At 44.3% G+C, this 12,640-nt stretch overlaps 1 protein-coding gene across 1 annotated transcript in view; it reads left to right on the top strand.

Moving 5' to 3' along the window:
* Nucleotides 1-12,640, top strand: part of CORO1C (coronin 1C) — a 105,476-nt gene that overhangs the window by 69,893 nt on the left and 22,943 nt on the right. The window contains 1 exon segment of the mRNA XM_021007936.2: nucleotides 11,728-11,850. Coding sequence (XP_020863595.2) covers nucleotides 11,728-11,850 — 123 coding nt within the window.

Genomic DNA, 12,640 nt, shown 5'->3' with positions numbered 1-12,640 from the left:
GTCAGAAATAATGGGGCCTTACGTTATTGAACTCTGCAGGAGGCAGTAAGAATAAAGGTTCCCTGGCCAGGAAATACCAGGCTCAAGTGCGTGGAAGTTTTCATGTTGTCACTTACGGGGCAGCCTTATTACTTAAAAACCAGATTTTTATTGATAATCTTTGTTTTTATATTGCCTAGATTTCCCCATAAGTCCTTCAGAATAGAAAAAACCAAAACAAAACAATAAAATCTTCTCTTGCAGGAACTCGTAATTGGATCAGTGTAAATTATTCCTGACCCACAACCTGGCAATGTTTTCAGACCAGCCTGTGGATAGAGGAGAGGTAAATACCACGTGGCTGGTCACTGGGCACCCTGGATTCCCCTTCATACTGATAGCATGATCCCACTATGTTCTGAGAGGGCCATGTTTACAACAGCTTCATGTTTTGTCTTGAAGATTGGCTTGGGAAAGTGATGATTTCTGTGGCTATGTGTGTAAGTTGTTGAAGACATCATCAGTGATTCCAAAAAGCAGATTCTAGCAGACCTTGTAGCAAAAGAGATCCGTGGGGAATGACAGTCGTTACATGTTTGTACACTTTGGATTTTAAAAATGAATAGTCGCTGGTTCAACACAGGGTCAAATGCAGCTGTTCACAGGTTGTGGTGGCTGTGCTGACTTATGGACATGAATGAAAACAGCTGGGATCTTTCCTTAACCTGCCTCGCAGTCGAAACCTGGCTTCCAGAGCCCTCCACAAATGTGGCTCCTGCCTTCCTCAGCTCTGCTTCCTTCACGCACCCCCCTCATGGTGTTGCCAGCCAGCTGAGCATACCTGTACTTGCCAACTCTGCCTCTGCTTGTATTGCCTGCATGGTCCCTCCCTCACCATCAGGTGATCCTGGCTGTTCTTTGCCATCATTTCCACTTTTAAAATCAGGTCTGAGGTTGAAACATTCCCACCATTCCAAGGGGTTGAGAACTTTATTGTCTAGGTAGAAGCAGTTCTCACCTTATTTAAGTGGACCATTCTGCAGACCTCTACATAAAATGATTTTAATGTAATGTACATATTTGCCCATTGACCTGAAGAAGGGAGGGAAGGAGAGAGGCAGGAAGGGGACCTGCACATGGTTCAAGGATACATGGGGGCTGGGGATAGAGAAGCTCTAAGAGCCCAGAGGAGAAGCATGCGAGGACAGGGACAGACCTGGGAGGGACAGAAGATAGAAACAGGAGGGATGGGTAGAGCAGGGCAAAGATCTTCTCTGTTGGCTTGGCTGCTCTATTCTTCTGCTTTCTCATGGAAGGCTTTTTAATGGTTTTGGGGTTTTGGTGAGGGGTTGGGATGCCGCAGAGCACAGAGCTGAAGGACAGGAGTACAGATATACACAGGAAAGTTAACATAGCTGGTTTTTTGGAACAAGGCTTTCTTTCAGAATTCTTTACATAACGTTTAATTTGTGTCATGTAAATGTATGTAAAGTGAGAACTGTCTGTTTTTAGTAGTCCTGGTTGTGAGGAGGCTGGGGCCCCCGCAGGCGTAGAATGGCAGAAATGACCACCCAACCAGCAGGAGGCTGCGGCTTGGGGTGCAGACGCTCGTCCAGGAGCCAGCAGCCTTCTCCTTGGCATCTGTGCCAAGCTGTAGATGTTACTACATCTGGGGAGCTTTCTTCCCCTCCCCTCCAATTCCAATGTAAAGCCCAGCTCCTCTTAACTGCCTTCCTCCTCTTTCTTGCTACACTTGGTGTCTTGTTTGTTTCCATATGTCTTATTTCTCTTTGAGGGCTGTGTCTGTGCCTCCATATTTGTAACTCCTGCCACTTTGCGTGTCGCTGGACTTGTTAAAGTAACCATCTCCAAGAAAGTTGCTGAATGAGGCTTGGGAGTTTTCTTTTTGGTTTCTGGGTTTTCGAGAACTTTGAACACCAAGGACCTGGCTGCAAATCCGTGGAAAGGTTTCTGTCCCCTTGTGGTTTCATCTGCTCTGTCAGCAGGGATGGTCCCTTCCCAGGACTCAGCATGGTGCTTCGCACACAGCATGTGCTTAATAAATACCTTTTTGTTCACTCGCATCTTCCTGTCTTTTTAGCTACTTGTATTCAAGAGCTGTGTGGTCACTGGAAGGGACCTCAGATTGGGGCTCCCCGCCTGCGCGCGCACGCGCACACACACACACACACACTCTCTCTCTCTCTCTCTCTCTCTCTCTCTCTCTCTCTTTTTCTCTCTCTCTCTTTTCTCTCTCTGTCTCTGTCTCTCTGTCTCTGTCTCTGTCTCTTCTCTCTTTCTCTCTCTCTCTCTCTCTCTCTCTCTCTCTCTCTGTCTCTCTCTCTCTCTCTCTGTCTCTGTCTCTCTCTCTCCTCTCTCTCTCTCTCTGTCTCTCTCTCACTCTCTCAGGAAGGCAGTTGCCCACGGTCCCACAGGTGCAGCTAGTAACAGAGCCCAGGCTGGGCCTCTCTTTCCTGGCTGAGCAGCTGCACTGTTTGCGCCAGAGATGCTGCATGATCCGATCCCCCCTGAGATCAGGTTGCGGCACACCAGCCAGGCCACTGGATCTCTCTGATACATTTTACAAGCCAGGGTTGCTGACCTTATTTCCATTCAGTCTTGAACTTCTCGTAGGCCATTCCTTGACTCAGGGCCATATGTGCGTACTTCCCTTTCTTTTTCAGTGGAGTGTCTATGCAGTAAAAGCTTGAAATTAAAAACGAGACTACCTTAAAGAAGCCGCTTTTTTCAATGAGTGTGATTTTTAGCTTAAGAAGTGAAGTTGAAGCTGGACAGTGGCTTGCTGCCTCCCCTGCGTTTCATCTGTCAGCCATGCTGCTGTAGAGGATGTTTTGCGCCTTGGGCAGCAGCTCTGGCTTAGAGAGCCTTGGAGGGCCTTGGACAGATTGTGTAAGGCGATTCCTGTGTGGAGTCAGGCTTTGAATGGTCTTCTCTTCTGTGCTTTGTGTGGAAAATCAGCTCAGGCTCCCATTGCAGTCATTTCAGCTGGTTGTCTTCTAAAAACCACGCTGGTCTTGTAGGGTGCTTAGTAGCCCTTTCCTTTTTAGGTCAGCTGTAAATACAGGGCTGAGAGAGGCTGACGTCATTTGTCTCCCTGGAGTCTTTACGTAAACCTGCATGTTGAAAGCACTTTGATCAGTGCAAATACATTTCTGAGAATCATCTGGATGCTTTATCTCAGCCTCTTTGTTACCAGACTTGCTTACTGTCCATATTCATCAGGGACGGAGCCCCGCGTCTGAGTCCCAAGGCTGCAGGTCCGTTTCTGGCTCTGCCGCTTAGTAGCTGGGTGGCCTTGGATGAGTCACTGAAGCTCTGGGAGCCTCTGGCTTCTTTGTCTGCCTACCTTATAAAGTCCGTTTGATAGAATTGTGGGAGAGCTGGAGTGAGTAAGACACTTGGTAGAAGTGAGCCACCACAATCATTGTTGTTGATATTTAACATGGGAAAGTCATCGTCTGTAGGCTGCTAGGTGGCACCGGACCCAGAGTCAGGAAGAGCTGAGTTAAAGTCCTGCCTCAGACACCTTACTAGCTATGTGATACTGAGCCAGGCATTTAACTTCTCTCAGCCTCGGTTTCCACGTTTGTAAAATGGGAATGATAAAATTGTACCTACCAAGTGGTTCTGGTGGTCAAATGAGATAACACGAAAAGCACTTTGCAAAAAGAAAGTGCTATAAATCATAGCTGGCGATATTGTCATGATGGTGGTGGTGATGATGATGAAGATGATGCAGCAATTTAAGGAATGCTTTCTCAATAAAATAAAATAGATTGGTTTGGAAGGAAAATGAAATTACTGTGTACATAAATGACCCTAAAAAGAGTTACTTTTTACTGGGAAAAAATTCTAAGACTCATTGTCAAGCACTCCAGAAATATTCCTTATAAGCTAAATCTTATTTTCCACTTGCTGTGTTTAGCCATGTGGAGGTTTCAAGTAAGTGATATATAGTTCTCCCAACATGTGCCAATGGCTGTTTCAGAGGGTAGCCCTTTGGAATCTTGAGAATTAGCCATGGATGCCTTGGTAGTTACTGGGGGATAAATGAGGATTTGTCATGGTCACCATGTGAGATGTGTGTTTCCTTAGAGCCAGCTATGTGTCTGTATCCTAGAAATGGTAGTATACCTAGGTTATGCCCCTATAGAGGGGTTTCCTGTATTTTGAGGAAGTCTTAAGCAGCTCATTTGCCCAGTTCTGTCTTTTTAATGCCCATTTTTTACTTAATGAAATGAAACTTGGTATGGTAGAGAGGGCTGAGTTGGGCAATAGAACATTTTGCATTGAATTAGCACCTTCAGTTCCTGACTTGAACCGTGTGATTTATTAGACAGAGGTAGCATTGTAAAGGGTGTAAAGGAAAGAGTGCTCAGTTTCAACATCTGTAAAATGGGAGTCACCAGACTTAGTGCTGAGGGGAATCTTACTCTCTCTCCTTTATTTTATAGATTAGGAAACTTGAGCCCTAAAAAGAGGAAATTTGGAAAAAGTTACCATAGGTAGAAAGTAGCAGAATGAGGGTCTGAGACGCAGGTTATAGGATTCTCAATCTAGAGCTGGCTCCAGGAGGGCACTCTCACTCTCCTTCCAAGTCTCAAGCTTGCCCTTACTGTTGCGTGACGTCATCTGCCTCAGAGAGGTGATTCAAGTATTACAGATATGTAAGTGGGTGTCATTGTTATTATTGGCTCTGTTGCCATTTTGTGCCTCAGTTTTCTTATTTGCAGAATGGGTGCTCCATTAAGAATGCCACAGGTAAAGTTGCTTCTGTAAAACCATAAAGTGCCATAGAAATATGAGGGATAGGTGCTATTTTTTGTGGGGACCCCTCCTTCCTCGGGGAGATTTGGGAGGGATGATCAGATCAATTATTCTATCAAAGACTCTAGGATTATTCAGTTTGCATTTCAAACCCTTATTATGTCTATTCTTTTCCTCCACTTGCTTTTGAAATCTCTCCATCAGCAAATAGTGGAAACAGTTTTTCCTGTGCAATATAATACTCCTTTTCCCATTTTATTTGTTTTCAGAATTTATGAGGACAGCACAGCGAGAGGAATACTCTGTTTTCTAGCCATGGACTTTGTGTGTGTCACATGGCTAGCTCGCAGTCCTTTCTTAACTCCCCATGTCCTGGGCCTTTTCTCCACCCCTCGGGGGCAGCATACAGGCGCTTCCTCTTACAGCCTGTTTTAGATGGTCACTTCCAGTTTAGACCTCGGCATTTGTCCCAGTGCTTTGGCAGTTAATGGGAGGAGGGGAATAGGTGTGAGTTAACCAAGGAAAGATATTCAGGCCTCTGGGAAAACTTGGGGCCTTGGGACTTTCTATGGTCCCTTTCCCCAAACAGTAATAACTCTTGTTCATAGTCTTTTATGTTTGTAAAACACTGTCCATGTATTTTAGCAGAGGAAGGAGCCCGCTACTGGGACTGAACACAGTTATTCCCTGCCACTGTGTGATCATGGGCAAATGACTTTCATCTATAAGGCTTAGAGCTGGATTGGGACGAGCTCTCATGACCTGTATCTACTGCATCTGAGTCTTGGCTGCCTTTTCCTCCTGGACTCCTCAGGCTTTTCCTGGCACTGTTCTCTCCTGGTTCTCTTCTCTGTCTGACTGCTCCTGGATCTCCGTGGCTGGTCCTTCAGCCCTGTTGGAGGGTTTCTCCTCCATTCTCTTCACTGTCTCTCAGGTCAAGTCTTTCCTAACCCCAGAATCACCAACTACTGAGTGTTCAAACTGGATTACTTGGAGACATCTCAGACCTGGATTATGTCAAAATAGAACTCATTTTCCTCCAAGTCTGTTTCTCTACTAAAGTCACATTACTAAATAGACATTGGTCTGTTGAGGGCACCACCATTATTTCAGTCTCCTAGGTGTGCAACCTCAGCACTCTCCTCAGCCCCTCCCCTAAGTCCATCCGCTCAGTTACCAGATCTCTGCCATTTTCACTCCCACAGCCTCTCTAACTGACCCCTTCCCTCACCTCATACAACTACCCCCTTAACTTAGTTCAGATGCTCATCCCCTTTTGCCGAGACTCATTGCAGTGGACTCTCGGTTGGTATATGCCTTAAGTCTCTTTCCACTCCAGGCTATCCATAGTGATTTTTCTTAAGCATGGAACTGACGGTAACACTCTCAGTGCACTCCAGTGGCTTTCTGTAACCTGTAGGATGAAATAAAAACTTGGCCCTTGAAAGCCCTTTGCAGCCTGGACCCTCCTTCCCACACTCCATCTTCTGTCTGTGCTTTTGCCGTGGCTGCCCTCTATACCAGGATTCCCAGGCTTCCTTTACAGTGCAAATCCAACCTCATCCTTTATACAGAATACTCTACCCAGCTGCTTCTGCCTTCCCTCACTAATGACCTGCTGGTTCTCCTGTATTTATTTTGGATATTCTTATACACCTTGTCTCCCCCTAGAGAATATAAGTTCCTCAGGGGCAATGATTATTTCTTTGTTTGTATTTGTACACCAAAGCTTGGCACAGAAGAAGCTCTTACCGTATGTTTGCTGATTGATTGACCTTGTCGACCCCTTTCCATCCCCTTGATTTTTCGATTCTAATCTTGGAACCTTGTCAGGTAGTTTGTATAGGTATTGTCCCCATTTACAGATGAGAAATAAAAGTCCTTAGCTACAGTTAGAGACAGAACTAGCACCTGTGTCTCCTGACTCAGAGGCCAATGCTTGTCCTGTGGTGTGACTGTTTGAAACAAACGATTTGGGAGAGAAGTGACTGATTTTGAAACAGAATTGTCATCCAGCTACGTGTGGTGGCAGCTCTCAGGGTGGGGAGGCTTAGAGTCTGTGACATTTGGCCTTGATTGAGAGATTTCCAGGGAGCGGGGGCCACCAGGTTGTCAGAAGGCAAACTTATTCTCTTGTGTTGTAGTGGGAAGTGGCAAGGGCCAGAGCAGCGGATCAGGGCTCCTGCACGTCCAGCCAGTGCAGAGAGGGAGATACAGAATTTTTCCCCCTATTAAAATCATAGAAGTGGCATTTGTGTTTGTTTCTAAATGAGAACACCTGGATTCTTTAAAAAGCCATTCATTCATGCTACATTTATTTTAAGAAAACGATTTGGTGAAATGTTCTTGTTTTTGCGATGCCCCAGAGCTGTTTTTTACCTAGTGATAGGTTCCCTTGTGATTCTAGTGACTTCATCCTTGTACCGGTCACTTGGCCTTTACTTGTGTCCAGAGGTCACAGTTGTGGGTATGGTCATCCAGAACAAACCACCTCTGGGCTATGAGCTAGCAAGCAGCCTCTGACTTCACTTGCCAGGGAGTTGGTAGTGCTGCTTCTGCTGCTTTGAAAAAGGCTTGGAACTGGATGGACTTGAGATTCGAGCACCGTTTCAGCAGAGAGAGTCATCATTTTCCTCTGTTGCGCCTGAAAGCCCAAGCTTGACTGTTTTCTGTCTAAATAGAGGTGTCCAAATAAAATTGATCATTTGCGAAAGAAAGAAAGAAAGAAAGAAAGAAAGAAAGAAAGAAAGAAAAAGAAAGAAAGAAAGAAAGAAAGAAAGAAAAAGAAAGAAAGAAAGAAAGAAAGAAAAGAGGAAGCCCCACATCATTTGGTAGTTTATCTATTTTTCTTTTCTATTCATTATTCAAAGGCCCCAAAGTCTTGGCTGTACACTGAGTACAGTGTTACATACTGGAAAATAGAGAAAGGATGCAAGTGGGGCTTGCCCTTGTGGAGATTTCCTGGTTGGAAGAGAAACTGCTAAAGAATAGTGCCCAGACATGGCCAGTCAGGCTCAGATGATTGAAGGGGGGAGAAGGAAAGGATCGCTGTGGAGTAAGGTGGGCTGTGGACAGCTGCATGGAGGCTCCTTGAGAGATCTGTGGTTCAGTGATGGAGCAGCTTCTGCTGCTAGTCTGGGGGTGGCCCCAGTTGGCCCAGGCAGGGCTCCGTCTTCTCTTGTTCCTAAGGTGCTGGAGGGTCCATTGTTTTCTTAAGGAAATATGATATGAGGCCCAATCCCTTCCATTGGAAAGCGAGTGTACAGTTGAAGTCGCTAAGTGTCTCTCAAGAGAATGCTGCTGCTTGAATACGTTTTGAAAGGTGAGGATTACCAGTATTGATTTTGCACCACTAAGGACAGAAAGAGTGCCTGCCCTTACCTTGTGCTTTCAGGTTTGTCTTAAACAGGATTGAGGATTGCAAGGGATGGAGAGATCGGCCAGTCCAGGGCAGTCACATGATGGTTTAGGAAGTTTAATACCTTGCTCAGGAGCTCAACAGAACTGAAATTTGTTGGAATCCAGGGCTTTCCCACACACTGGCCCTTCTGGTAGTTGGAGGAATAAGGGAAGTGGTCTGAAGCTAACTGAATTTCACATTTAATTGTGAAATGTTCTGTTTGAGAGACAGCCACTTGTCATGGAAAGATCACACTGGTTTGTGGAAGTCAGGAGGCCCCACCCCTCATTTTGTTCCTCTGTGAACTGAGGGCTTGTGGGAGATGACTCCTCTTCCTGCTCCAGTATTCTGTAGATATGTGTTCTAGGAACATGCATGTCATGCTTCTGCTTTGGAAACTTTCCAAGCACCCATTTTAAGTTGATTCTATATATTATGTTGCTTTTGTAACTTTAAAGATGCATTGATTAGATTAGAGAGGGGGAGGGGTAAATAGAAGTTTTAACTGTAATTAAAGTTTTAGAAATTTTATCAGTCATAATCTTCAACAGTTCCACTTGGTTCAAAAGCACTTGTAATGTTAGAAGAAGCCGTTGTGACTAAGGGCCCCTTCTTTTTTTCTCTTCTGGATTTAAAAACTCATTGTCCTGTTTCATGGTTCATTAACTAGACTTGACAATAAATATGCAAGTTCAGGATACATTTCCCTAACAGGAAGTAGATAGGCTAGGTGGGCCTGGTCTTTGCCCTTTTGAGTTAGACTGTCCCCTTTTCTCACACACCCTTTTCAAACTTACATTCCTTCACCTCCCAGTTATTCCACCTACCCCATGTGTCTGGCTAGGAAGGGAGAGCTTTAAGATCAGCCTTTAAGGTAGTTAGAATAAATTGTGCTTGAACATCTCCATTCCTCTTGGCCTAAGCGTGGTTGGTTATAGACTTCTTTTAAGATGCAAATAATTGCAGGGGGTATTATGTCATTGACGGACATACCTTCATGTGAATTCATTGGCTACATTTTTCTGTAATGCTGAAGGTAGAATTTGGGGGAGGGTGTGACTGTAGGGAGGAGGAGGGAGAAAGAATGGGAGGCTTAGAAGCCTGTGACTGGTCAACAGGCCTAGGCCCAGTCTCTTGTGGTCAGAAGAGGCTGGGCTTGGACAGGTTAGTTTTTCAAGAGTTGAGGCAAGGCTATCCCTTTCCTTCTTATTCCTCCGGGGCAGTGTTGGGAGGAAAGAAGAGAATGATTTGCTTGGTTTTTACTGTAGATGTCTGGGGTGAAAGGCTTGATAGCACTCTTCATCCCTATTGATTTACACTAGATTACAGCTTCTGTGTCCCTCGCCCCCACTCCTCTCCCTCTTTAATTCCTGATATTGATTCTTATAGTTTGATTTTTCTCCTAAGGGCCTGTCATTAATCTTCATAAATAAGTATAAGTAGCAGTGCTTTTGGGAAGCTAATGATTTATTTTGCTTCCAGATTCTTTTGTAATTAAGACACTGGGAGTATCCTTTCTCTACTTAATTTTATATTGGATCTTGAAAATTGCCAGTATTATTAACTATGATGCTATTTACAGAGTAAAAAAAAAAGAAAATACAAGTTATTATAGAGTTTTGATAAATTGCCGAGAAGGAAAGCCTCATTTTGACACATTACCATGTAGTTGGAAAATGGAGTATCATCTTTGCCAAAGATAATCTGATAGAGGTTAAGTGACTTGCCCAGGGTCACACAGCTAGTAAGTGTCAAGTGTTTGGTCTGAGGCCAGACTTGAACTCAGGTCTTCCTGACTTCAGGACCTGTGCTCTATCTATGGTGCCACCCTAGCTGCCCCTAGAAGTTGGTCATTTAAAATATGTTTCTCGCTGCCTTTAGAAATGAGTATTGTTATCTCCTCCATAATGATCTTTCAGGGACCTTGGTATATAGGGTTCACCAGGAAGAACCTTAACTGATCTTATCTATTTTAAAATGGATAGAATTAGCTGTTTTAGTCATAAGATTGCTTCTCTTAGATGACAGTGGTCTTAATATACATCAAACTTAAAGCAGGGATGTTGACTTCAGAGCACAAGTTGCCTTTGAGGTGCACGCAGATGGTGATGCTCCTCTGTTGGGAACACAAGCTCATTTCGGTCTGGATGAGATTTGACAGCAGGGAATGGAGGACATCTGAAGTACAGCACTTGGTCCGTCTAATTGGCATTTCTGCTGGTTGAATTAGAAGAACAGAACTAGACACTTTTCTTGTAGTACTTTTCACTCCTAATTGAAGCTGGGTTTTGTCTGTTTTTAGCTTGTTTTGTTTTTAAATAGCTTCAGCTGTACTTGTCCAGGCAAAAAGGGACATCAGTTTCCAGAATTTTTCAATATAAAATATAATCTGTTGCAGATGATGCTTTACCATTAGGTGATTTCAGAACTTGTTAGATGTTGAACTCAGAAAAGTAATTGTTGGGGGCAGCTAGGTGGCGCAGTGGATAGAGCACCGGCCCTAGATTCAGGAGGACCTGAGTTCAAATGTGGCCTCAGACACATAACACTTAACCAGCTGTGTGACCCTGGGGAAGTCACTTAACCCCATTACCTAGCCAAACATCCCCCCCCCAAAAAAAGTAATTGTTAATGATTTAGTGTCATTGTGACAGGAAGTCTCCAGTGGAATACCCCAGGGATCTGTGCTTGACTTTGTGCTTTTTTTAATGTTTTATCAATAATTTAGGTGAAGGCGTAGAATGGTCTGCTCATCTGATTTTCCAGTCTGTGGGTTGAGTGGCGAGGTTGGGGCAGGGGAGTACATTGACAAGTCATGGGACAGCAGCTGGCTCTGCCTCCCAAAGGACTTAGGAGCTTTGACAGCAGTTCTTGACCTTTTTGTTGTTAGAACCTCTTTACTGTCTAAAAATGATTGAGGACACTAAAGTCCTCAACAGCCTCTGGTAAGTTGTAAGATAGAACTCTTCTATGGGTGACAATCCATTGAGGTTTCATTGTTGTTGTTGGTCATTTTCAATAAAGGACATACTTGGAATTTATAGTTTAGATTTCTTTGAGCTGTTGCCATTGTTAGCCATTATGCGAGACAGTTTGATTTAATGGCAGTTGTGGTCCAGTGTGGACTCTGAGGCCTTTGGCTTGAGCCCCCTGTTTGACCCTGGAAAGGTTGGTCATCCATCATTATAAAATGGGGCTTCCCTCTCCCTTTTTTGGAGCTACTGTCCCTGGAGTAAAAACTTTGGGGACACCACTTAGTGTCTGTTGCAGCATCTGCTTTTTGTTATGTCTTCATTGGAGATCTTATGAACTGAGGACTTTGTAAGAATCATAGTGGTTTCTAGTACTGGAAGTTGGAAGTACTCACCTGTTGACATTTGCCGTATCTAAATACTGTATATCTCAAGTGTCAAGTATCTTCTCTCCTCTCCCCCTGCCCGGTTTATCCCCTTTAATTATAGAGTGTTACAGTTTGGGAAGGGGGAGGGGTAGATGTGTATAAAGGAAATCCAAAATAAATAAAAGGTGTCTATAATTCGTATTTCTCTCTTTTGCCGTAGACTGGTAGAATTGACAAATCCTACCCAACAGTATGTGGCCACACAGGACCCGTGCTCGACATTGACTGGTGTCCACACAACGACCAGGTCATTGCCAGTGGTTCAGAGGATTGCACAGTGATGGTGAGTGTGAAAGCCAGGTCCAGGATGTGTTACTGCTTTTGGCCATCAGTAGCTGCCTGACTTGCACTGCATATTTCCTTTGAGTTGAAACAATGACCATATTTTACTTCATTATAACTTTGAGTAATGAGAATCCAGATATGTATGGGCACACCACTGTATGGTGTGCTCATTGTCACAGATCTTCCATGGCTACAAGAAAAAACTGGCCTCGGGCGTCTTTGGTTCAGATAGCCCCAAGAAATAAAAAGAATAGGTATGGAGATGTTATCTCAAAGTTTCATTTACAGTAAGGGGTAATTCAAGATTGTTGTGCAGGGAAAAGAAAAGGACTGTATTTCCTTTAGCAAATCAGACAAAAGGACCTACTGTGTACAAGACACTGTCCTAAGCACAGGGGGTACAAAACAGAATCTGCCCGTGAGGAACTTAGATTCTCTTGCTAGCAAAAGTTTGTGTGTGTTCTTATGCACTGTCTTGTGGGTGTTGTCTGTTATACTTGAGGGGCTTTGAGGGCTTTGCATGAATTTTTTAAAGATCTACTTGACTTTTTTCTTTCTAAAACCCTGGTGACTTGAGAAAGGGTAGAGGTTAGACTAGAGACAATTAGTCCCCAAGCTGGGCCAAGCTGAAATTCAGACCAAACTGACCAATGTGGGTGAAGCTGATTTCCTAGCCCCACCCCCCTCCTCAAAATGGGTCGTGGATGTGGGAACGTGCATAGAAGAGGAAAGGCTAGTGCTGTGCTGTGGTGTGGTGTGGTGGTGGTAAGAAGGAGAGAAGGCCTGAA

This window comes from Phascolarctos cinereus, unplaced genomic scaffold (genome assembly GCF_003287225.1).
Source record: "Phascolarctos cinereus isolate Bilbo 61053 unplaced genomic scaffold, phaCin_HiC Scaffold_4;HRSCAF=312, whole genome shotgun sequence".
Classification (NCBI taxonomy): domain Eukaryota; kingdom Metazoa; phylum Chordata; class Mammalia; order Diprotodontia; family Phascolarctidae; genus Phascolarctos; species Phascolarctos cinereus.
Note: the sequence above shows the minus strand (reverse complement) of the source record. Positions and strands in the feature narration are given on the sequence as shown.